The sequence below is a fragment of the Phyllostomus discolor genome, chromosome 5 (assembly GCF_004126475.2).
Source record: "Phyllostomus discolor isolate MPI-MPIP mPhyDis1 chromosome 5, mPhyDis1.pri.v3, whole genome shotgun sequence".
NCBI lineage: Eukaryota > Metazoa > Chordata > Mammalia > Chiroptera > Phyllostomidae > Phyllostomus > Phyllostomus discolor.
The window spans coordinates 168011344-168036966 of record NC_040907.2 but is presented as its reverse complement, the minus strand read 5'-3'; the positions used below and the strand labels follow the sequence as shown (position 1 = coordinate 168036966).

Genomic DNA, 25623 nt, shown 5'->3' with positions numbered 1-25623 from the left:
GAAATCATCCTGGAAGTTACCTCAGCTTCCTTATAACACGAGAGTGAACGCAACGCTCAATGTCCGGCTTCCCCGGTGGCACCACGGCTACGCGGTAGGGAGCGCTGGTGCCCAGATACCGGGGCAGGGGTGCGGCGGCGATAAAGACAAAGGCACACCTGACAGGAGGGAGCCCGGCGACATCAGGCAGCAGCCTGCAGGTGCCTCAGGCAGGAACACCTCGCTGAGAGTAGGTTTCCAAAACACCCCTGTCTCTGAACGCACCCAAGGTCGGCTCTACAAAGGTGCAGACGACCCCCAGAGCTGAGATTCTATGCTGCAATGCATGACTAAACAAGTCTCTTACGGGTTCTTTTACAGACCAGACAGCCTGGGGTGTGCGCTCAAGGCATGCTGGGAGACTGCTCGGTGCAAGGGGTGCCCTGGCGAGCACAGACACTGAATCCCATCAGACAAGAGCTGCCTTTAACCCGAGCAACGGCTACATTCGGTCTTCTCATTCTTTGCTTAAAGTCACACGTGAGATTATTTTCACTAAAACACTTTACCTTCTAGTAAACAACAACCTTAAACAGATCATAAAGGCTAAGATAGGACAGTCACCTGATTCTGTTCTGACTGGCCATTTAACAAGTCACGAGACAGGCACCGAAACTCACAGGGCAACTCTCAACGACAGACAGCTGCGGACGGTGTTAAGGCTCATTACTAAACAGCCAGCGGCACCTTGTCCCCAGATTCGTGTCCCCTGATGAGCTCTAAATTCTGAGTCAGCCCTCTTTATGAATGTAAACGTCTCTGATCTTTTGCAAAAGCACTCAGAAAAGGGTCAGAGAAAGGGCACTTGCCAAAACGGAGCTGGGCGTGACTGGCACCTGCAGTTGCAGGAGCCTAGCACCTCGGCAGCAAGAACACCCAGGCCCTCAGGTCTGGGAAAGCCAGGACTGAAGGGACAGAAGCTACTCTCTCCCCAAGAAGGAACACCTCATGCAAGATAAAGACAGGTTCCGAAGCACCTGCCGTCCGATGTCCATACCCGTCAGCTCCTGCTCGTCCATTCTGAAGCACGCGGACTTCATGGACATCTCCAGGACTCGGATGCACCCGTCGTCTGAGGCCAAGATCACTTTATCGGACGTACACCAGTCCACGTCCAGTATCCGGAAGGTCACGTTCCTCCCACTTCTTAAACTGCTCACCATCTGCACCTTCAAGGGTGAGCGTGGTCGTCAGATTCAGAAAGAAGAGGAAGACGCGCATCCTCCCGGGTTGTAGTCAAAGAGGGACGGTGCCCATGGCAAAGGCACAAGGCAAGTTCAAAACTGGAGTCTACCTTTGGGGCCTTGAAATGCAGTGTGCATTTAAAGGTCCAGAGAAGGCAGGCAGTACTGTAAGTCGGGCAGCCCCCCCCACCCCCCACCACAGTTCCCCCGGTGAAGCGGAAGGGGGGGCAGCCTCACCCGCAGCGAGCACGCAGGCCCCAGCCTACCTCCTTCGTGTCCCACACTTCAGCTCCGTCGCTGTACATCGCTATCAGTTTCTGGTTCCCTTTGCCGGGAGCGAAGCGGATCTTCCTCACCCAGCTGCGGTGCGTAGGTATCCCCCTGCGGACGGACAGACAAGAACCGGAGCAGTGGCGTGAAGCAGAGCAAGCTCTCGTCACCAGGACCCACATGCCATGTCTCTTTCCACTTCCATTCCTGACACGCTCTGGTGAAGGGGGACCGCTGCGCCCCCTGGAACGGGGCTGCGTCGGACACGGGCTCCTCCCTTTCACAGCAGCTGGGGCACGTCCCAGCCTCTGTCTGTGTGGGGCACGTGCAGGCACGAGTGATCCAGGGCTCGGAATGAGGCCCAGGCCCTTGCTCCCGAGCTCAGTGACAAGAGACGCACGTTAAGAGGTTACTTTTTAAAACACCAAATAACAAGACTGCTTCCTTAACTCATACCTGGATACTCTGCCTTTCAAGTCCCAAAAATTTAGGTTTCCATCAGTATCTCCAAGAACTAGCATATCACCTTTCCAAGCGATGCAGGTAATACTACCCATACTTCCCTGGAAAAGAACAACAAACACACATAAATTTCACCATTTATAACCTGTCATGACAGAGCAACACTTTTACTTAATGACTGTGAGAAAATAATAAAGATACTTTAGTAAAACTTAAGTTTAAATGGTTTTGCTCCATTACGAATGCAATCAAGCCACTCTAACAGACTCTGCACACTACGACAGCCGCCTGGCACGTCAGTCTCAACTATGGAGAAACGGGGGAATTCCAGCCTGACACACATAAGTTCTCTGAACAAGATTTATCAGAACAGATGTCTTTTCAGAAAGAGATGCCTTAAAGACAAGTGAGAGATACAAAGAGAGAGAGAGAGAGAGACAGAGAGAGAGAGAGAGAGAGAGGGAAAGAGAGCCCCTACCAAGGCACTCCTGTCTCCAGCTGCTCTCTCGCTGCAGAAGGGTAAGCACACCTATTCCAGGGGAAACTCGAGGCTGTTCTGTAACAGCTGTGCAGCACTCCCTACTGAAACTGAGGGTCCAGAGCTGCAGTGACACCTTCTGGAATAACGGAGGCGAAGAGACCCTGTGCCTCTGCACGGGACACCGCACAATCTGAACGCACGGAAAACTCTGCAAAGAGGTGACGTATGGAAACGCCAAGCTAGGGCCACAGCGCTGTGGCATGAACTCAAGGTGGGCGGAGAGGGGCCCACGGCTGTGACGGACGTGCAGAGGCTGCGCGACTGACGCTGAGGAGCCTGGGCTCAAACCCGAACGTTACCCCTTAATTTGTTGTGTGATTTGGGGCACATTTACTTCATCTTTCTGCGTCCTGGATTTTATCATCAACAAAGCAGGGTAAGCTCATGAAACCTGAGGGGTTCTGATTAGCATTAATAAAATTACACAGGTAAAGGCCTTAAAACAATGCCTATCATACAGTACAGAGTCAATACATGTTAGCTATTAAATAGTATTATTGCTCAATTACTTCTCTACTTATTAAAAAATCTTATTTTTGCATTTACAGAATAGTATAAAAATCCCCATATTTCATTCTCATGGCAGCCGCAGGAAGGCGCGGGCAAGCTCCAGGACTGCCAAATAGACCGTTAACGCACCGGCACACACCCCGGCACACACACCGGACACTTTGGGAACCTAATCGCAGTCACGGAGCACAAGAAACACTAGGTTAAAACTGCGTATTTTAACAGATTCAGTAATAAAAAGAATGTTAAATAAACAGAATTCTGTATACTATGACGCAACACTCCAAGATCTTATTTCTGTTCTCCTGACCATATTAACACGGAACAGATGTCTTTTCAGAAAGAAATACCTTAAAGACAAGTAAGAGATATAAAAAGAGAAAATGTTTAATTAAGAATTTGCCTTTAAATATATTAAGAATTTGCCTTTAAATATATTAGTCTTGAACACTTCCACATTTTATTTTTTTTTAAGATTTATTTATTTTTAGAGAGCAGGGAAGGGAGAAGGAGAGAGAGAAACATCAATGTGCCTCTTGCCTCTTATGCACCCCCTACTGGGGACCTGGCCCACAACCCAGGCATGTGCCCTGACTGGGAATCAAACCGGCAACTGGTTAGCGGGCTGGCACTCAATCCACTGAGCCACACCAGCCAGGGCCACATCTTATAAACTTACTTTCAAATTTCTAAAAAAATCATAATATTAGAGTTTAAATTTACCCAGAAATCAGTGCTAACTATCAGCTTAGAATGACAAATGCTTTGTGGCTCCAAGGAACCACAGTCACTGATGTAAGATGAGCTGACACTGACGTGCTGCTCGCATGTGAACTAGGGTGTCTGAAGCATCGGAACTGAGGCTGGCGGCAGAGCAGGGGCAGTCACGCTGGCCCCCTGCTCCGGTTTCCTGAGTAAAGGCCGTCAACTGGAGACTCTCCATGGGAACATGATGTAAACCACCCCACGCCTTCCTCTTCTTCCTACACAGTTCTGTATACTGCAGATAGATTTATATACTGTGTAGCTACAGTATAACTAACTGTGTAAGTCACGAGGCCAGAATCCGAAGGGAAAGTGTCAGCTCCAAACAAATGGTCAATAGTTTACATCTGAGAGGAAGGTAACATAAATAATGGATTAAAAATAAGCAAACAAAACTACTGCCTAAATTCTACATTATAATTCCTAGAAAATATATATATATTTTTAAATATTTTATTTATTTATTTTTAGAGAGGGAAGGGAGGGAGAAAGAGAGAGAGAGAGACAGACAGACATCAATGTGCAGTTGCTGGGGGTCGTGGCCTGCAACCCAGGCATGTACCCTGACTGGGAATCAAACCTGAGATGCTTTGGTTCACAGCCCGCGCTCAATTCACTGAGCTATGCCAGCCAGGGCTCCTAGAAAATACTTTAACAAGGGAAATAAAAATAACAATCCACAAGCAACGTCTCTCGTATTACTCAGTAGACGCTCAAGCCCCTTCTTCTCTAAAACCATCCACTCTAGAACGCGCACTAACTTCACCGGAGGCCGCCTCCTTATCCTCCCTAGGCTGGCCACCGTCTGCAGACGTGGGCTTCGGCTGCGGAATAAGAGGGCCGGGCAGGCGGCACAGACTCGCTGACCCTGACGTCAGACCTCCACAAAAAGGGACAGAACTTGAAAAGCTCCACGGCACAACTATCATCCTGCAGCTGCCCTCGCAAAGAGGGAAACTTGTGTCAACGTCCAAAAACATTCAACTCTCTGGGAGGTGAGTGGGGGGACAGGCACCTCACAAGGCACTGGACTGTGTCTCCACTCCGGTCTCCAGTGGGAAGCGACAAGAACAGGGACCGAGCTGTTCCAGGCGGCACTGGAGGAGCCCGACGGGCCCGCTGGGTCCCGAAGGGGCGGCTCTGCACATGAGAAGGGAAGCTGACTTTCCCGAGGGCAGCACCGCCACGCGGCCACTCCGTCCGCACCCTTCAGCAGAGCCTCCTTGTCCACGTGCTGACAGGGTGAGGTTCTTCCCCGAGACTGACGATCATCACTGATGGCAGCCTTCCACACCCGCATTATTCATTTTCAGCCTTTCAAACCAGTGGGAATTTCGGCAACGCTAGCGATGGCTCACAACGGACGGACGACGTCTCGGGCCGGACTTGTCCCACCCAGCCGTGTAAAGGGAGCTGCAGTGCGAGGAGCACGTTCTCGGGTCAGCTTCTGTTTTTGGGAGTGAAGGCAGTGCGCACGCCTCTCACTCTCCCGCACCTGTCCATCAGGAGGGTGCGGAGCCGCCCTGAGAGGCCCCGTGTGCTGCCCTCGCCGTGTCCCCTGGTAGTCGCCGCCACAGCGCACAGGCGGCCTGCGAACTGGCAGCACGCTGTGCAGATGGCGGAGAGTGACTTCTAAAACTAGGTCCTGAAAGACAGTGCAGCTTGCCCTGCACTCCGTCTTGACCTGCCCACCCCGGATGAGGCCAGCTGCAGGGTGGTGGGGACACCGGGACAGTCCCATGGAGAGGTCCCGTGAGGAGGGCCTGAGGTCAGCGTTCAAGTGCACCGGCCACGTACGTGAGCGCCATAGCGATGACCCCCCAACCCCGCCCAGCCCAGCCAACATCCTGACTCAACCTCATGCGACCCCCGGCCTCGTGTAAAACATGGGGGCCGGCACGCGACGGAAATGTGCCATTTTTGACGGCAATTTAAAATATATACATATCTCCTAAGAAACCATCTCCTGCCTCCACTTAACCACTATGGCAACATTAGTTAACAAAAATTTCCTTAATCTATCCATTAAAAACCGCCTGCGAGGTACACGGTGACACAAACTGGTCACTACGAAACCTGAGGCAGAGGGCTCCACAAGGCCATGAGGAGGACGAACATGAATCGGTGAAGGTTAATGACGCTACCACACCCACAACCTGGTCACTATTATCCACAGGTGACTCCAGGCTGTAAACCAGACCCTTCAGGGCGATGCTGGAATGGGGAGGGGGCAGATCTGGAGTCTCAGAGACACCTGCGTTTAAAGCCGCCATGTCACGAAGCCGGGGGGGGCCTCGGTTTTCTCATAGAAAAAAGGCAAACGCCCCTCGTGGGTTGCCACGGGGACAAAAGGGAGCAGCACCCGGTCAGTTCTCAGCGGACGCGGTTGCAGCGCCGCGGCAGCATGGAGCACGTTCCACCAGTGACGCTGCCTCGTTGGACGCCAAGGTCTATCTGTTCACAGTAGACTTTCCTGAGGCAGCTTTCCAGCTCCAGCGTGGCTCCCCTGGAAACGGAGCCAGCACCACCTCTGACAGGAACCCCGACGGCCAGGCGGCCCGGGGCGGACTCACGTCGGGCGGGATCCGGGCGCTGTCCCGCACGGAGGTGCCCTCCACGGTGAAGTGGTACACCTGGCCGTCGCCGTCGGTGAACACGAAGTGCTCGCGCGCGGAGATGTTCTGGCTGAGCTCTGCTTTGCTCTCCGCTTCCTGCAGCAGGCTTCGGGGGGGAACAAGACAGAAACACTTCGTTTCCCTGGAACGACACCCACCGTCAACTCACCCAAAACACAGAGCCATTACCGAGAGGTCCAAAACCATAAAAACAAGGCTGAAGCGAGTAAGAGGAAAACACCAGTCACTGCCAAACCGCCCACGGGCACACACCCACCCCGCCCCGCCCCGCCCCGCCCGGGGGAACCCGGTGCTCTGGGCTGCACTCTCTCCCTCCTTGGCGGAAGGGAGGCCCTGCCTTCGCCGCCGTTCTCCCAGATGACGGCTTTTATTTGTAAAATTGGTGGGGGTGGGGACAGTACGTAAATTTAGAATTCTCAATATATTTTCTTTGGTGTACGTAAGTGACAACATGCTCTCTCTGTACATTCAACGTTACGTCTCTTTGAACTTCAGAAGCTCAAGTTTATGAAACAGAGCGATCATTTCACTAATGGCTGTCACTGTGTAAGTCAGTGGTTTTCAACCTTTTCATCTCATGGCACATAGAAACTAGTTACTAAAATTGTGCAGCACATCAAAAAATATTTGACATTTTTTGCCGATGTGTCGAAAGAAATAGGTACAGTGTTGATTCATGCACACCATAGGGCTGCTGGTGTGTTGGCTGTTGTCACTGCTTTATCCGACGGTCTAAAGGAAAGGAGTCCCTGACTACAGCCAGGCATCACACGCCTTAGAAACCCCTGCGGCCCACCGGCTGGAGACCGCTGGCATGAGTGCTGGCTGCACTGAGCAACTCGACAGTTAAACGAGCTCTTCAGTAATCCGGGTGTGCACGAACATACCACAGTATATTCAAAACCAGAGTGCCACCTGCTTCTAGGGACGCCTTCGGTGACGCCTGTCAAGCTCCCAGCCACCACATGGGCAGAGCACATGAGGCGGCAGGAGAGGGCGCACCGCACCTGATCACGGACGACTCGGCGATGCTCAGCTCGGCGTCCGAGACCACGGTCTGGCGGGCCATGGCCTCTCGGGTGGCCAGCTGCTTCTTTCGCAGGCTCTTCAGGTTGTGAGACGGCGACCACTCCTGGGAGGCGAAGACAGACACACCTAGGAGCGCCCGTTTCCTTCGGTCCAGAACCCTTCTAGAACATCTGGGCATACTTGCCATTGCTCAGATTCACTTACTATTAACATACATGAATTTACCATTTGTTCTTAGAATTTATGTTCATGGAAAGGCTGAATGAATACATTTCAGTTAGAGCTTAAGGTAGAAGAGTTTAATGGCAAATTTCCAAAAAGTCTAACATTCTGGTACTTACAAAATGAAAATAACACGTTCAGTGATGGCATCTCCTATCCCTCCCCCTACCCCCCAGGGCACAGGGCGAGATGATCATGTTCTGCAGTCACTGCCACTGTCACCCGCAGGTCCACCTCAAACCTCTCACTTCATCTATCGATTCCTTTACATGCCCACCGACTTCAATGCACGTAATCTGCCACGCTCTCGGATGTGCGCATCCTTACCGTGCACTTATTTTACACGCACGTGTTGGTAACTTGCACAAACGGCACTGTGTGGTCTGTTGCATCTGTTTCGGGCTCTCTTCGCTCCGCACAGAGTGTCTAAGTCCCATCTCCTCTGTTTCCACGCGTGATGTCACATTCCACACGTGCACCCACCAATTTCCTGTCTGCCCTCTCAGCAAGGGACACCCAGATCGCCTCCAAACTCCCCTCACGACAAAGGACACTGCAGCCAGCACCCTGACGGAAGTCCCCTCCCGGCCAGGGGCTGAAGGCTGCAGCACAGCGGGGGCCGTGTTTGCCCAGGAGCTGTCCGCACGGCCTCCCTGGTCCACCCTCCCGCCGGCTGTGCACAAGGGTTCCTACCGCCCACACGACCCCCACATCTGCTGCTATATGGCTGGCCCTCCAACTCCTGTTAGTCTAAATGACACATCATGCTTATTTCACATCGCACACCTCTACAGACTGATGAGCTGGACATAGCTCCATCTGCTGGTTGGCCTGTCAGGGTTCCCTGGCATCCACTAACTGATCACATGCATGGCCCATCTGGGTTCCTGTCTTTCCACGATTCACGTGCAGGGCTTCCCACAGTGCCAGTCCCCTAGAGGGCTCAGTCAGTCCCCTGTCCGTCTTGGGTATGGGAAAATTTCTATCTCCAACTTCTCTTGCATATTCAACTTTGACACTGGTGTCCCTCGTTGGAAAGAAAGCACCAATCTTGACCTAATTAAACATTAATTTTTTTTTTTTGCCTTTTGGGTTGATTTTCTGATATCCTTTCCTGCCCCTACAACACAAATATTCTCCTACATTTGATTACGTAAGTTTATAGCTTTATTTTTTTACATTTAGGTCTTTAATCCTGTGGAGCCCACCTCTGAGTACATTATGTAGAGATCCAGTATTTTTCTCTGCAAGGCAAGAGTTTTCCCAATACTACCTCACACAACAGCCCTCCCCACCCCACCCCAGTGAAGGATACACGTGCTCCTCCACTGTGTATTAACTACCCCAATATTCAGGGGTCTGTTAACGAGCTCTTCATGACACTGCTTCATTTCCTGTTCTTGGGTCAGTACGACATTGTTTTCATTTCTCTGGTTTCATTGATTGTACTCCTCAGGCAGAACGGACCCAACCCCCATCTCCCACTTTACTCTTCTTGTTTTCAAGGTTGACTTAGCTATTATGACCTTTAGTCTTAAATAAACATTTAAGAGTATGTTTATCACATTCCTCAAAACATCTAAATAACTGGAACTGCACTCCTGCAGTATTAGCTCAACACATCCAAGAATAAGAGTTATCTCCATCTAGTTAGATCATCTTCTCTGAACACACATTTTCAGTAAGAAAATACACGGCAGTAGTGATTTCAATTCAAGGTAAAGAAACACGTTCACTATGTATACATACAACTACACCGTTTACTTTTTAAATTGTAACTTACCAAAGCAGTGATTCCAGGGAAGTTCTTGGACATTTCTCTGAGAATGGTACAAGTCCTAACATCCCACAACTCCAGGGGTTTATCTTTGAACACGACTGCCAAATACTGCCTAGAATAAACAAAATGACTAAATAAGCCCCTCTGTGCAAAATTTCCACCATACGTAGTGCAAGTAAAAAGTTCAGCAAGTCAAACGCCTCAGGGGACACACTGTAAACAAAGACAAGTTGAACTATCACGCAGCCCTCGTGGCCAACAGTCCTAAGAAGGCAAAGCTCTCAGACGACCTTGGAGAGCCTCCAGCCACACACAGGCGAGAAGCCCAGCCCGGAAGGATCAGAAACGGCATGAGTTCGCATCCCAGTGCCACAAATTACAGTTCCCTCCCGAGGCTGTCTTCCCATTCGGGGCAGGAGAATTACCTCCACCTACCTCGATGGGTCGCATGCAGGGGAGGGTAAAAGTGAAGTGAAAAATTATGTAAACTCTCCACCACGCTGATGTTAAGAACATGTGACCGCAGGAAGATCCTGGTACTCAGTGGATCAAAGGACCTTGGTCCTCCTGCTCAGGACCAAGTCTGCCGCTCGATAATTATTGGCCTCAGACAAACCATGTGACCTTTTCAAATTTCATGCTATTGATCTTTAAAATGGTGGTAAAATCTATCTTACCCACCTCACTGGATGCAATAAGGAGAAAAATAAAAGGGACAACGCACATGAAAGAATTGTGTAAGTCATGATGGATTACCTGAATGCAATGCTACATTTTTATTATAAGTGATATAAAGGCATCTAAAAGCTTGTGTGTAAATAACCAATATCAGACAGAATCTGGTACATGCTATAAAGATTCATTATAGGAGATTTATTTTGAAAACAGGAAAATGGCATTCTAGGCAGTTACAAATATGACAAATGGCAGAAGACAGGAAAGGACACAGGGTGTTTGGTGGGCGGGGCGGGGGGGGGCACACACCATCTGAAATGCCGAGTGAGAGCAACCAGCGTGAGAACAAGGACTGAGATGAGAATTCTGGATCAATTCACAGAAGATCTAGAACACCCTGAGATGCCAGGCTAGGGTGTGCAGAAATTACTGCTGCAGAGAACAGGGGAGCTCTAAAGGTTTTACAGCAGGGGGATAATGTGATCAGCTGTTCTAGACTTATTAATTTAGCAGGCAAGACTGACTGGAATAGAAAAGACCAGAATCCAAAAAGTTTGAGCAATTCTCAATTTTTTAAGTCTCAGGGCTCCTTTGCATTTAAAAAATCATTGTGGACCTCCTGCAAAGAATTTTGTTTATGTGGATTATAACAACTGATATTTTGCATATTAGAAATTAAGCCTAATAAATGAAAACTACATTATTTCATTTAAAATGAAAAAAAACTAGCATAAACCACACTGATAATTTTATTAATATAAGTAATTTAAATACTGCAATTAGAAAGAGAGATTGTCAGAACAAATAGAAAAATAAGCCCCAATTATATGCTGCCTACAAGAAATTAATTTTAAGTAAAAACATGCAGGTAAGTTACAAGTAAAAGGCTGGAAAAGATACACCATGTAAACACTAACCTACAGAAAGCTCGAGTGGCTTTACTTAACAGATGAATCAGACTGACTTCTGAACAAAGAATGTTACCAAAAAAAAAAAGAGGTAATGATCATTTCACAATGATCAATAAATCAACTAATCAAAAGGATATAACAGGACTAAATACTATGTACCTAATAACAGACCTTTAAAGTACCCAAAGAACTTGAGATCTTCAAAAGACAAATATATCCACAAAGTTCAAAATGTCAACACTCATTTATCTTTTAGTAACAGATAGGAAAGCAGATAGAAAATCAGTAAAGAGAACTATAAACCACAGCGAACCAGCATTTACAGAATATTCTAATCAACAACAGGAGAACACACAACCTTTTTAAGTGCACATGGGACATTCATTAAGATACACCACACATTCTGGGCCACGTAACAATTACATGGAATTTAAAAGGACTGACGTAATATAAAATATACTCTTGGATGCTCACGGGAACTAGAAAGTAAGAGGAAAATATCTGGAAAACCTCCTAATATGCTGAACTTAAACAATGTATCTATAAAATTCTATGGAAATTTAAAAGTATTATATAGTAAATTAAAACTCACCATATAAAAAAAATGTAGGGTACAGGAAAAATAGTGCTTACTACAGCATTAAATTCTCATATTAAACCTTTCTTTACAGAAAAACCTTAATTCAACCATCTAAGGTTCCACCTTAAGAGAAACAAGAATGCATTAAATCCAAGGTAAACAAGAGGAAACCAAAGATAAGCACTGCAGTCAATGAAACAGGAAATAGAAAATCACAGAAAAAAGAAACCAAAGGGGTTCCTTTGAAAAGGTTGATAAAATTGATCAACACAATTTATTGATAACAGGAATGAAAACAACATTGGTCAGGTTACAGACATGAAAAGAATAAGAGAATATTATGAACAAGTTTATATCTATGAATTCAACAACTTCAATGAAGTGAACAGATTACTTGAAAGACACCAACTACTAAGCTCACTGAAAAAATTTTATAGTTAAATTATATTAAATTTATTTCATAAATAATAGAGCTCTTCAGGGTATATCTAACCCAAAGAGCTCAATATCCATGAAAAAAACCAAATTTATACTTAAAAACTTTTCCACAAAGAAAATTCTAGGACCAGATGGGTTCCCTGGTGAATTTCCTAATTAAGAAAGAAATGATTGTCAATTTTACACAAACTCGTGCAGGAAAAAGAAGATGAGCAAATACTTCACAATGCATTTCAAGGTCAATAATCCCTCCTTCTAAAACCAGACAAGAATATTACACAAAGCTAGACCAATATCCTTCATGAACACAGATGCAAAAATCTTTAATAAAATATTAGCAAATCAAATCCAGTAATACATTGTGTCCAAGTGGAGTTTATCCCAGGAGTATATAGGTGGTTTATCACTTGAAGAAAAAAATCAATCGATGAATTGACCGTATCACCCGACTTAAAGAATAAAACAAAAACACCATACGATGATGACCATAAATGCATAGAAGAATCTGCCAAAATTCACTGGTCTGAATGGCCATCATAAACAAACCAACAAACAAACGTGCTGGTGAGGGTGTGGAGAAAGGGAGCCCTAGGGCACTGTTGGGAATGCAGACCGGTGCAGCCCCTGTGCAAAATAGTATGGAATTTTCTTAGAAAACTAAAAACTAAAACTTGCCTTCTGCCCCAGCAATTCCACTGCTGGGACTATACCCTAAGAGTCCTGAAATACCAAAAGAACTTCTGCACCCCGATGTTCACAGCAGCACAATTTACAATGGCCAAGTGCTGGAAGCAACTTAGGTGCCCATCAGTAAATGAGTGGATCAAAAAATCATGGTACATTTACACAGTGGAATTCTATGCAGCAGAAAGAAAGAAGGAGCTCCTACCCTTCGTGACAGCACAGATGGAGCTGGAGAGCATTATGCTAAGTGAAACAAGCCCGGCAGTAGAAGACAAATACCATATGATTTTACCTGTAAGTAGAAACTAATCAACAAAACAAACAAGCGAGCAAAATAAAACCAGAGACATTGAAATAAAGAACAAACTGACAGTAACCAGAGGGGGAAGGGATAATGGGGGGAAAAGGGGAAGGGTCATCAAGGAACATGTATAAAGGACACAGGGACAAAGCCAAAGGTGGGTCGGATCCAGGGTGGGAAGTAGGGGTGGGTGGGGTGGAGAGAGTGGTGGGGGAAATGGAGACAACTGTACTTGAACAACAATAAAAATGAATAAATAAGCACAACAATGACAGAAAAAGAATCTGCCAAAATTCAATGTCTATTCAAGCACACAAAATTTCAGTCAACTAAAAATAGAAAATTTCCTTAATTTAATAAAGGGCATCTACAAAAAACCCTATAGTTAGCATTACGTTTAATGTTGAAAGACTGAATATTTTCTCCATAAGATCCAGGAACAGAGCAAAGACAGCAGTTCTCATCGCTCCTGCTCAACGCTGCACTGGAGGGCCTAGTCAGTATGGGAAAGCGAGGGGAAAGGCCTACTGGAGCCCCCCTACCCCGCCCCGAAAAAGACAAAGATGTGTCTTTACTGGCAAGCAACACAACTGGAAAATTTTCTACATAGAAAATTCTAAGGAATCAATAATAATTACTAGAATTAAGTTTAGCGTGGTCACAAGTAATTATCAATAAATTAATTATTTCAGTATCGAAGTAATGAATAATTGAAAATTGAAGTGAAGAAGGAAAAATACCATTTATAATAGCATTATAGAAAAAAATTAACAAATGATTTTGTAAAACCTATACACTGAAAACTACAAAGGGTTTTTGAAAGAAATTAAAGAAGACCTAAGTAGACAGATACACTGTTTTCATGAACCACAGAACTTAGGATGTCAGTTCTTCCCGACAGCGACCTACAGACTCAACGTAACCCCACGGGGAGCTTTCCTGGCTGAACTGATAAACTGTATTTTCTATGGAAATGCAAGGATCCTAGAGAAAGTAATTTGGAAACTATTTTAGAGAGCTTACTACTTCTTTCTTTGATCTTCTGATTGGTTTTCATTTAGTCTTTATTTTTAATAATCCTGTCTTACATGTATATTCCCTTGGAACAAACCTCAGAAACTTTCTGCACTTACACTCAGCATTAATTATAAATCAATAAAACAAATGCTTTCACTTTATAAACCCATCCTAGGTGGAAGTATCTGAGAATTTCATCATTTAACAAATAGCATTTTCTTAGCGGGTGACAGGATTTACGTCAATAAGCTACAGAACAGAACAGGGTTACTGGTTTTACCAATCTAATGAGATAAGACCCATACAAAAGTGGCCTCATCTTTGTAGAAGTAGAAAATTAAGAGATAGGAACTTAATTTTATGATCAAATTCTCTTCTTTTTTAAAAAAATACTTCATTTATTTTTAGAGAAAGGGGGAGGGAGGGAGAAAGAGAGGGAGAGAAACATCAACCAGCTACCCCCCGCGCCCCCCAACTGGGGTACCTGGCCCACAGCCCAGGCGTGTGCCCTGACTGTGAATCAAACCAGGGACCTTTCACTTTTCAGGACAAGGCTCAATCAAGTGAGCCACACCGGTCAGGGCAAATTATTTTCTTTGACATGGCTGCGTATCACCATTTGTTAACACTGAGAAATCCTATTTGGACTTTAGCATATTCTCACTCTCTTACAGATGAAAAAAGAAATCTAGAGATTCCACTGTGATAACAACCACGGATTTTTTTTAGGTTGACACTTACTTCAGATGAGATACTTTAATCATTTCGATGGGTGATTCATCGTTGCCTCGTTCACCTCGAAAGGCAATGCTCCTCCCTTCAATTGCAAACATTAAAGGAAACGTGAAAAAACAGCACGCAGACCACGTAAGAAACAAGAAGCTTCACCAACGTGATGGGATCAGTGCCAGCTCTTCACTCTCCCATTCATTCTTGCTGGCTTCCGTTTCTAATAACCAAACCTCAGAAAGTATTCTCCAAAGTATCACAAGTTACAGAACAATAATATATTACTTGTATTCAAGTATCTACTTGTTATCTACGTTACTTGCCGTCATACGGAGCCCACTGCTGTCACTCACCGCACCCCACGTCACCTCCTGCCTCACTCTGCTACTCCGCCGCCCTCCATAAGACACACAGCTAGTAAAGCCTGAAGTCTATGAATTCCCGTCACACTTTGAAAAGTCAGTAACCATTACTTAGACATTTGTGCCTCCAAAATGGACTGTGAAAAACAGATTTATCTAAAAGTCCTGAGCTTCAGCTGCTAAAAAAAAAAATAAACAGGGTTTTTTTTTTGTTTGGTTCTTTTCGTGAACGACTCTAGAGGGCAGCATCTCATCCCTGGGCTACCCTGCAACCAGACAGGCCGGTGTGCGGGCATATGGGGAATCTGGGACAGAGGTCACGTCCAGTGGAACTAGGGCAACCCTGGTCTGTAACATACTTCGATAAGCATGGTAGTTGTTCTTAATTATGTCTTATAGATACATATTGAGAATATAAAGAAGCAACAATATATTTGATTTATTACACACACACACACACACACACACACACCCCTTATTGGTTAAAACATCTACATAAACTCATATGGCTACACCATTTTAAAGAAACCATAATTTTGTAAAAAAAATTTTTTTATTTGAAGTTAATGCATGTGCTATAACATAATTTGAACTCTTTGCCTTATTCTATTTTCAAGTTTTTCATTTCAAAACTCTTTGGGTTGTCAGTTTTTAACAGTTCTGAGCAAGTTACCTTTACTGGAAGTTTCCTACTGTAACATCTTTAAACTCCCAAGTTAACTTTCCCTATTCAGTCACCCAGAGACTATCAACAGTTTTAAATTTGAGCACTTAAAAATAACCCTTACCTGTAAGTTTCTTAAGGGTTCCCTACAAAGTCAGTATCTTGAAACAGAATCTCCTAAAGTTGAACCACGAAGGTTTACTTTAAAACCGTACTTCAGGTACCCACAACAATGCACGTGGAGGAAGACCTGCTACCGTGTTTACTTAGGAACCTGGCTGTCCAGGCCGATGGTGCTCCACTCACCACACACCCGTGCTAGCACATTTGCATACAAACGAGGGTGAGCCTTTCCCAGGACAGCTGATGCACAACAAGACGTAAGCACAGAAACAGAGCACAAGAACAAACCCTCCAAGGTGAAAGTAGGACGTGTTTACAAGTGACAACGTCTCTGATCAATGCGACAGACTAGATGAATCCTTCGATCGCCCAAACACACGCACCTGTTGGGAGATGGACCAGCTGGAGTTCATTCCTCACCAACCCCACGTTGTTCGGCGTTGAGGTGGCGAAAGACAGGAAGCCCGTCAAGCTTGTCCATTCGATGCCCCTATAGGGAGAAATTAAACAAAGATGAGCACCTTTTCAGTTTGAAAAATGTATTTGAACGCTGAGTTTTCCCTAAGACCTAAACACACCAGTTAAGTAATATTAACATGACCTTTTATTTGAGAGTACATTGCCATATATTTGCAACATACATGAACTAAACTATTTCTAGTTTATCTCCAACTTTACCTCCAAACAATGACAAGACAGTTTAGTTATCAGTATTCACAACAGCATCAAACAACTTAAAATGTGGCGAAAGAGAGGGTGGCATCATAGCAGTTTCTGAGAATTCCACTGCTTACAACCAAGTGGTATAGAAATATTCTAAGCAGACTTCTTAAAGTTGAGTACACTTAGGAATTTCATCAAATTTTATCAAAATTCTTAGTTAGGAAGCAGAAATTCCTGAAGAAAACAATACAAACCGGGCCATGAGACTGGAAGTGGTCCAGAGTTCAAACGGTATCTCGACGAGAGAAAAGCACAAGAGAAAAGTCTCAAAGGAAAAGACCAATGACAAGACGGTGACCCATCACCCCAGTGCCCCGGGAGTCCCTGTATGGGAGCGGTGGAGGTGAGTCCATGGTTTTCCCACTGACGAACTGAAGAGTGGTCCCCGCCACAGCTTGTGGAGAACGGGAGAGGAAGGCCCAGAGGGCAAGGGGCCGTCAGCGTCACGAGAGGAAGTGAGCTGCACTGTACTACTAGCCGGCACCGCTCACAAGGCAGCAGAGGCTGGCTGGGAGGGAAACCTAAGCCTCTGATCCACATATAGCTGCTCGTCAGCGCTGATGGGACAGCTATTGTCAAGTGCCTGTGGCTGCTTTCATGCTATTTTTAAGTGTCTATGGCTGCCCTCACGATACAACGGCAGAGTTGAACAGCTGGCACAGAAATGTTATGGCCTGCAAAGTGTGAAGTATTTACTCTCTAGTCCTTCACAGAAAATGTTTTCTAACCCCCGATCTAGTCCATCTACTTCTCCTCCAATCTGAACGCATCCGCTGGATTCAGCTTCAAACACTGTTCTGAACGTGTCTCTCGTCTGCCGAGAAGGTACAGTGGCTTCCTGCGTCACGCCCAAACTCCTGGGTGACCTTCGAGGCCTCAGGGCCGCCTGCCTCTTCCCACCTGACCAACTTCCCTCCCAATCAGCTGAACCCTGTCTGCTATGTTACCCACAGTAACTTTCCCCGCTGACTCTTGCGTACTCACCGACGTGTCTTTTCTCAAAGCGGCAAAGGCAACCCCAAGCAAACTGAAAATAGTACTTGCAATAGCAGAGAACTGCTGTAGTTATCAAGGGTTATAGTTCTTTAAATGTAAAACTGTCGACACACTCAGATAAGGCTGCTTAAGACTGAATGCCTTGAGAACCCGCAAGCCTGCAACGACCTCTCTGCCCTCTCCGGTTACTCCCGGGGGGCAAGGCCCGGCTCCTGCGGGTCTCCCTTCGCGCTTCCTCGTCTGCCGTGCAAGGACAAGGACGACACTGAGTGAGTGCGAGTGACTGCAGACGGCCTGTCACGGCGCAGGCACCGCACGCAGTGGCGATTCTCACCGTTACCACGACCGCTCTCTGTCAGCCTCTAACTCAAACCCTGTTTCTTCGTGAGACGTCCCCATTTGCTAAACTCAAACCACACCTACAGTGAACACAACACAGTTTGGTTCATTATTTGCTGGAAGAGTCCCGGGGCCTCTGGTTCTCTTTCCCCTAACGTGTAACTCATGGAGTTTCCTCCTCGGAGTGAACAAAAGGACTGAAGAATCATGTCAGACTTACTCTGCTCTTTCTACAAACCTGACAGTTTCAATCAGGCATTAAGAAACCTTAAGACCACAGCCCCGACCGGTGTGGCTCAGTTGGGTGGGCGTCATCCTGCAAAGCAGAAGGTCGCTGGTTCAGTTCCCAGTCAGGGACATGCTTGGGTTGCAGGTTCAGGTGCACATGAGAGGAAACCAATTTCAAGAAAACAATACAAATGTATGTTTATCTCCCTCTCTTACCCTCCCTTCCTCTCTCTCTAAAAATAAACAAAATCTTAAAAAAAAATAAAAAAGAAACCTTAGCACCACAGAAACCTTAGGACACACCCTCCCAGTCCCGCTGCCGGCAGCGTGAACTGCGTATTGCTCCCGTGTGTGGTAAAGCCGCCGTCTCTCGACCCTAACAATTCCGGTCCCCCTTCTCAATCCCTTATTTTAGAAACACACCCGTGGGCACCCAGCAATGCCAGTGACTGAGCTAGGCACTGGGGACACAGCTGCGGATGAGATGGAAGTAATCGCCGTCCTCCTGGAGTTTATGATCTAGAGGAAAAGATTATACAAGTGCATCTGCATCACCTACTACAAAAGAGCATGGTGCAGAGTTCAACAGGAGCTTCCGAGATAAGAGTGCATGAGAAAGCCCCCGTGAAATCTTATCTCAGGGGCCAGGCGAGGCTCCCAAGAGAAGCACTACGGCTGGCTCCAAAGGGCAAACGGGATTTTGCCCGAGAGCCTGAGCAGCTAAGGGAGTGGTGGGACAGGCTGGGAACCCGACAGCCAGACAGACTGACAGTGCTCCCGAAGAAGGGAGGCGCTGTGTCGAGTCTCCACAGGCACATGACAGGCACCAGCAGGTTCTGTCGGGTTAGAGAAACGACGTTTGAGAAAAGCCTAGCATTCTCTCCTAGGTTTATCAGTGCCACACGCAGTCCAGAAGCGCCTTTCCCGCTGTCTGTAAGATGTCCCGGCGTCCAGAACATAGCAGAGCAGGGGGTGGCTGCTTCTCGGCATCCCAGCTCCGAGAGCAGGTCATCCTGAGCGGGTCCTTCCGTCGGACGCCTCCCGATTAACCGAAGAGAACAAAGATCAGGGTGGACTTCAAAGTAGATTCGATAAGGAGGGGATTATCTCTCCAAAGAAAGAAGGAAAACTCTTGTCAAACACAGCTAAGCACCACAGTGCTCTAAGGATTAGAAAACTGTTGTTTAGGTTTAAACAATGCACTGAGCTCTACAAAAAAACTCAGAAGAACAGCAGCTCATTTTCTGACTCAATCTAGATTTGTTCTGCAGGGTTTCTAACTATCGAACAACTGCCACCTTATCGGTGGGTGTCTGGGGGTCTGACTCCCACAGGTTCCCGAGCTGGGCCTACGGCCCCCCTGGGGGTGCTACGGAACCTACTGCTCAGCGCTGGGCGGCTGGGGGGCACACGCTTCCTGAAAGGCCCTGAAGCTCTAGGGTTGCACAAAACTACCTTCTGCAAATTCATGGACAGACAAAATAGAGATCGTTTTCTTTCCACAAATCACTCCACTTACTCAAAGCAATACCGAGCCAATCCATGTTCTCATACCATATGAACTACTTTTCTAATAACTTCCAGTACTGAAAACAGTATTGGGTTATATTATTAAATCTAGTCTACTAGACGCAGACACCAACTAACAATCTGAGAAAACCTACACGCATCACTCTACTTCATCTGCTTCTAGGTGTCTTCCAACAGGCTACAAGACGTAAAGATGTCTGTATGCAGGCACACAGAAGCAGCGCGGTTCTTACTCGTAAAGCGTAAATGGTTAAAACACGATGGTTTCAAAAGCCCACAGCAGATGCAGCCGTTTGCAGCCGGCAGTCCCTGACCGTGTGCGTGCATAAGATTCCAGTATTTAAAATTAAGTGGTTTTTAAACAACACATTTAGTACGAGGCAGAAAAACAACTTTCTGAAAGTTGGCCTTTAATATGCATGTGAGTATCTAGAAGGTATTGGGTTTACTGCTAATAAGCTCAGCAGTTTTTATAACACATCTGTGAAATTTCACAATGACTCTTAATTACCTCATAACTGCATTAATTGAAATACAAAGACAGCAGGATTTTAGCATCTTCTTAGGTACCATCTCTGAATACAAAAGGTAAATTATCTTCAAAATGGCAATTAAGAGGGAAGATTCATATCAAAAAGGGAGCACATTTGTATGATCATTCACACCAGCCTGTCTCAGGAGTGATCCCTCAGAGTTACTTGGTTTCCTAGGTAACACTTTACAGAGACATCCAGTGTTACTCAAGAACAAATACCATCACAACACGTGTGAGTCGCGTGTTCAGTGACATCTGTGACCTAAGCGAGTCAGGGTAAGAAATCTTACTTTAAGAAATTTAAGATTTGACTTTGGGTGGGGGGAACACAATGTAACCTTCAGATCATGTATCAGAGTTGTGCACTTTAAACCTACATGATCCTAATGACCAACGGCGCCCCAATTCAAACAAACAAGTGAATAACTCACTGATAAACTAGCTCCTAAGTCTTTATTGAAAATTTCAGCGTTCAGAAAAAAATTTAAATGTGCTTGATTTTCCAGAAGCATGTATGAATGGCTAACACGAATCCAGCTCAGTCAGATGTGTATCTTATTGTCAAAGTGTTTCCTACTAACCTACGTGCATCTGCCGGAAGTACAAGAACTCAATTCTGACGCCTAACAGGCCTTGACGGAGTCCCACCAACTTTTCAGACTAGTCCACACTGCTCAGCTTCTCCTCTAAACTGGCAACAGTCACTCACGGCGCCCCCTGCACGGAGTTGCAGCCGAGTCCATGCAACAATGCGTGCGAAGCGCAAGTACTTAGCAAGACCCTTAGGACGAGGACCGACTCAGCGGACAGTTCCGACTCGCTGGTGTCGGCCAGAAGGGCAAACACCACACACCAAGGGCCAGGGCGCGGGAAATGGCAGGAGGAGACACGCAGGCCGGAGAGAGGGAGAGAGGTGGCGGCAGCAGCAGCGGCAGCAGGGCTGCTGACAGAGAATAAGTTAAAACGAGCCGGCTGCACCGCCGTGGCTCAGAAGGCCATGGGCTTTGCAGAACGCTCCTCCACGTCCATGTGATCAGGAGACACTGCGGGGCACAGCGCTGGGAGGGGATGGGCGGTGACCCGGGCTGCACGCACAATGACACACCACAAAGCACAAGGCCGTGTAACTCCTCTGAGACTCCCACCCCAACCAGGAGCTGTGGTACTTAGAGGGTTAACCCTTGCCCGTTCAGACCATGCATTTACTCAAGGGGGAGGTGTTCTGTAAGGGTTCGCTAAGAATTCTTACATACACAGGGGGCCTGTCCTTATAGAATGTACAGAGGAGAAAACGGCCTATCATCAAAAATACTGGCCATTTAATAACTTCACATTCCGCATGTGTAACTTCACAGTCCATCCCTGCTCGGCACAAAACGGAAAGAGCCACGCAGTCAGCAACACAGGGCCCCGGGGAAGACGTGAACGCACTTGACAGTGGGGAGGAGGCGGCGCTCCGCTGCCGCCTGAGCCCTCCCTCGTGTGCGTCTGCACATTCCTAACACGGATCACATCTGAAAACGGAAACACGGGTGCTGGACAGCTTTGGCCCTTTCCTGAGGGTGCTTAAACAAAGAAATAAATGAGATTAATTATTAAAATGACTGTATTCAATGTTGATAAGCAGCCCTACTGAGGGATCTTTACGGAAATGAAAAACAAACTAAATAAACCTGAACGAGGAAACACAATGACTTCCAGTAAGAAAACAGCCTGGACCTTCGGAGAAACCAATTAAGACGCAGCAACAAGAGTGAGGGGACACTCTCCGCTGCATAGTGCCCTGTGCGAGGAGCAGCCGATCGGCGCTCATGCTCGATCAGCACGGCCGTTCGTCGGGCGTGAACGCTTCCTACTCTGTTTCCCGTCGAGTCATCGCCACCGCGGAGCACTCAGTGCAGGAAGGCCTGTGCAAGCGCCCTCCTGGCACCGCGTGGGTTTGCGACGCTGAGGTCAGTGACGCGGTGACATACTCACTTGACTTCACACGAGTGGACGCTGAGCTCCTTGTGCAGCAGCCCGCTGGCCAGGTGGTACACCAGGACGGAGCCGCTGCTCGTGCCTGGAAGAACGGCGTAAGAGTGTGTGTTGGGGGGAGTTCCAGGTCGTCCCCACGCAAGTCTGTTCTCGAGATGTTAATCATTTTACAACATTTGTCTCTTACAAAAGGGATCAAAGCGGTATGATAAAAAAGACCAAATTCTCTGCCTTCCCTTTTACCAAAAACGGGCCTGATCTCATGTGCTCAGCAATGGTATGTATGTCAAAGGAGAGATTTTCACAGAAAAATTTCAAAACCTAACTCAACACACACAATTTTAAGAAGCACTTTCTAAGCTTTTTCACACAGGGGAGTTTACACTTTGTGAAACCTGGAATGTTGACTGTAACTAGTCTTCAAAAGGGACTCCTAGCAGAACTCACTGACCAGATTTTTCTGTTTTTCTTTATTTTCTTTACAAAGACTGTGGTTTGGTTTTGTCTGTTATATAAATAAATCACAAAGAGATGGTAAAGTATGATGGTTAACTGGATTTTGCAGTCAAAGAAGCCTGAGTCCAAGCCCTGGTTCTGCCCTCAAACCCTAACTTGACCAGGACCAGGCCGAATCTGTGGTTCCTACCCTTGAGACATGGTGTAACAGAAAACCTATCTGTTGGAGAGGAAACGAGAACACAGACTCTTAGTACAGCACCTGACACAAAGTACGTGATTATTACTATTTCAGTTATTATTGTAATCATGGCTTATAGTTATTATTTTGCCTAACACTTACGATCTCAGGTAGTGTGTCTAAACTTTAATTAGAAGGGACATGGCCATACTTGAGAAAGTAATGTTTCAAACCTTAAATTGTTCTGTAACTTAAGCAAGAAAAGTGACCAGTATAACACATCAAATGATCACTTTCTTACTGCACATGACATAAAGTGGTTAATGAATTTATACAAAACAATAAATGTAGAAATAACAATAAAATATAATGATGATAATAATGGAAGTAAAAATGGTAGGCAAATTTCTGTTTTAGCTTACTCGTTGAACAGGGCTTCAGAAATACTTTGTAAAACTGGTCTAGAGAAAACACAGTATTACACTTGTTCCCATTTATCATCTATGCCACAATAATGCTTTCTAGTACTGAGACAATATCTAAAGAGTTACTGAAACTCTTCGGCTAACCGGACTTCATAATAATCAAACAATTGCTACATTCTGCAGTTTCTGCTGGCGTTGAGCCTATGATCTAACACTCTGGGGGGCCCCAAGGAGAGGCAGTTCCACGGATGGACTCTGCTCCTCTTCCCCAGTAGCTCTGCAGATGTGTGTTTTCTCTCACTCGGTTGTACTTTGTTGTTATACTAAATACAACAAATGGCTCGGTATTCATTACACAGCAGTACAGTACAGCTTATTCTACAACAGAAATCTCAGACCCTGACTTAGCTCTTATTATCTAGCTAGCCCAAGAAATAATTTTTTTTTTATGACCTTGTACAGCTATTGTACATTGACAAATCCTGATTAAAACCTCCTTAAGAGGTTTAACATGAATCAGTAGATTCTATAGCAAAAATTAAACATTTATTTGATTTATATAAATCTTAGTCTATATGTACCCTTGGACTATCGAGTGTTAAAATTCGAAGCCCCTTCAGGAGACAGGAACGCAACGACGCGGAACAAGAGCACCGCTGTACAGCATCGTTCAGGTGAGCCGTGGGTGCCCACGGGTGCGCACTGAGCTGGCACACCCGTGTGCCTCAGACACACCAGCAACACACTAAGTGCGGTCGTGTTTTCATTTTAGAAAAATGGTATCACAAGTCACATGTTTACAGACCTTTGGGAGGAAGTCGGAAGCCAACAAATAGCATCTTTTAAAAAATGTTAGCCCTGGCTGGCGTAGCTCAGTGGATTGAGCGCGGGCTGGGAGCCAAAGTGTCCCAGGTTTGATTCCCAGCCAGGGTACATTCCTGGGTTGCAGGCCAGAACCCCCAGCAGCCGCAGATTGATGTTTCTCTCTCTCTCTCTCCCTCTCTCTCTCTCTCTCTCTCTCTCTCTCTCTCCCTCCCTTCCCTCTCTAAAATGAATGAATAAAATCTTTAAAAAAAAAAAAAAAATGTTGACAATTTCAAGCAATATATACTTTTTTGAAATTTTTGAGAAATGCATTTTAACCTTATATATATATATAATAGCAAATTAATTTTTTTTCTACAAAGGAAATTAGGTTACTCATATTATTATAAAATTAATGTGATGGCAAGTTAAAACGCAGACTAACGTTTCTATCTACAACATAAAAATATGTCATTTCAACCTATGAGGCAAATTTCAGTTGACAGAGACCCTAGACACCTTAACAATTTCTAACACACAATTCTAGCAAATGAACGCTGCTGTTACTAAACTGTTAACTATGACTGTGTCATCAGTTAACAAGAACCCAGCGCAAAGTAACGGGCGCAGAAAGAGCCCGGGCGGTGACGAGGAGCCGGACTCAGCACCACACAAGGACTATCCCCCCGACGTTTCAGACAAGGACGGTGGTGTCGGGGTCTCCACTGTTCCGCCTCGGTGGGCGAAGTATCATTGTGATTAAAAATAAATAAACGAAAAGATGGGTGGACTCACAGGACAGAAGAAAAAGGAAGACTACTTTAAGGTGGGCATTACATGACTGAACATAGTCTCTTCCTCTTTATCCTCAAAGATAAAAGGAATTTTCTAGCAACTAGCAAAGCTACGAGTCTTACAAAACGTAGGACACGCCTGAAGAGTCTTTTGAAAGCCAGGCGCGACACTCACCGACAGCGAGCAGTGGCTGGTACATCCGGATGTTCTTTGTGGTCAGCGGCGGGCACATGCGCACCGTGAAGTGCGGTGCGGGCAGTCCCGACAGCAGCCCTGTGAGCAGGAACTTGAGGTGCACTTCCTGCAGGAGGGAGCCCTGGGGGTGCTCTTCCCCGGCAATGGCGCTCTGCCCTGATTGGTAAGCAACAACACCAATAAATTCATTATAATGTGCGCTGATCTTCAAAATCTAAAACAACTTTTCGGTGGAAATCCAAGCACATTTGGGTCAAGCAGGTGTAACTCCGTGGGGTGGCAGCCACACAATGGCTCTGTCCTTGGCTGCGGGGCTTACATGCATTGTCTGACATCTCAGAAGTCAGATTACTCCAGAAGAGTGCTCTCCAGAATCGCTACCCTTTGTCTTCTGAGACACACTGTTTCAGCCAAGTCCCTGGTATTAGAGCACCAAAGGCAGACCAAGAGGACTTGGGTTAATGGGCAGTTTCCGTGGAGTGGGACGTTGCAGCACTTTCTAAAATGTTACTTTCAT

At 46.2% G+C, this 25623-nt stretch overlaps 1 protein-coding gene across 2 annotated transcripts in view; it reads right to left on the bottom strand.

Annotated features, from left to right (window-relative positions):
• Window positions 1-25623, bottom strand: part of WDR11 (WD repeat domain 11) — a 53247-nt gene that overhangs the window by 13260 nt on the left and 14364 nt on the right. For both annotated transcript variants that reach the window (XM_028512118.2, XM_036027397.1), the window contains exons 10-19: window positions 25086-25262; window positions 22251-22335; window positions 16306-16412; window positions 14786-14861; window positions 9442-9550; window positions 7415-7539; window positions 6345-6492; window positions 1950-2056; window positions 1490-1604; window positions 1037-1208 (exon numbers count right to left, since the gene is read on the bottom strand). In XM_028512118.2, the coding sequence (XP_028367919.1) occupies window positions 1037-1208; window positions 1490-1604; window positions 1950-2056; window positions 6345-6492; window positions 7415-7539; window positions 9442-9550; window positions 14786-14861; window positions 16306-16412; window positions 22251-22335; window positions 25086-25262 (1221 nt within the window). The remainder of the gene's footprint in view (window positions 1-1036; window positions 1209-1489; window positions 1605-1949; window positions 2057-6344; window positions 6493-7414; window positions 7540-9441; window positions 9551-14785; window positions 14862-16305; window positions 16413-22250; window positions 22336-25085; window positions 25263-25623) is intronic.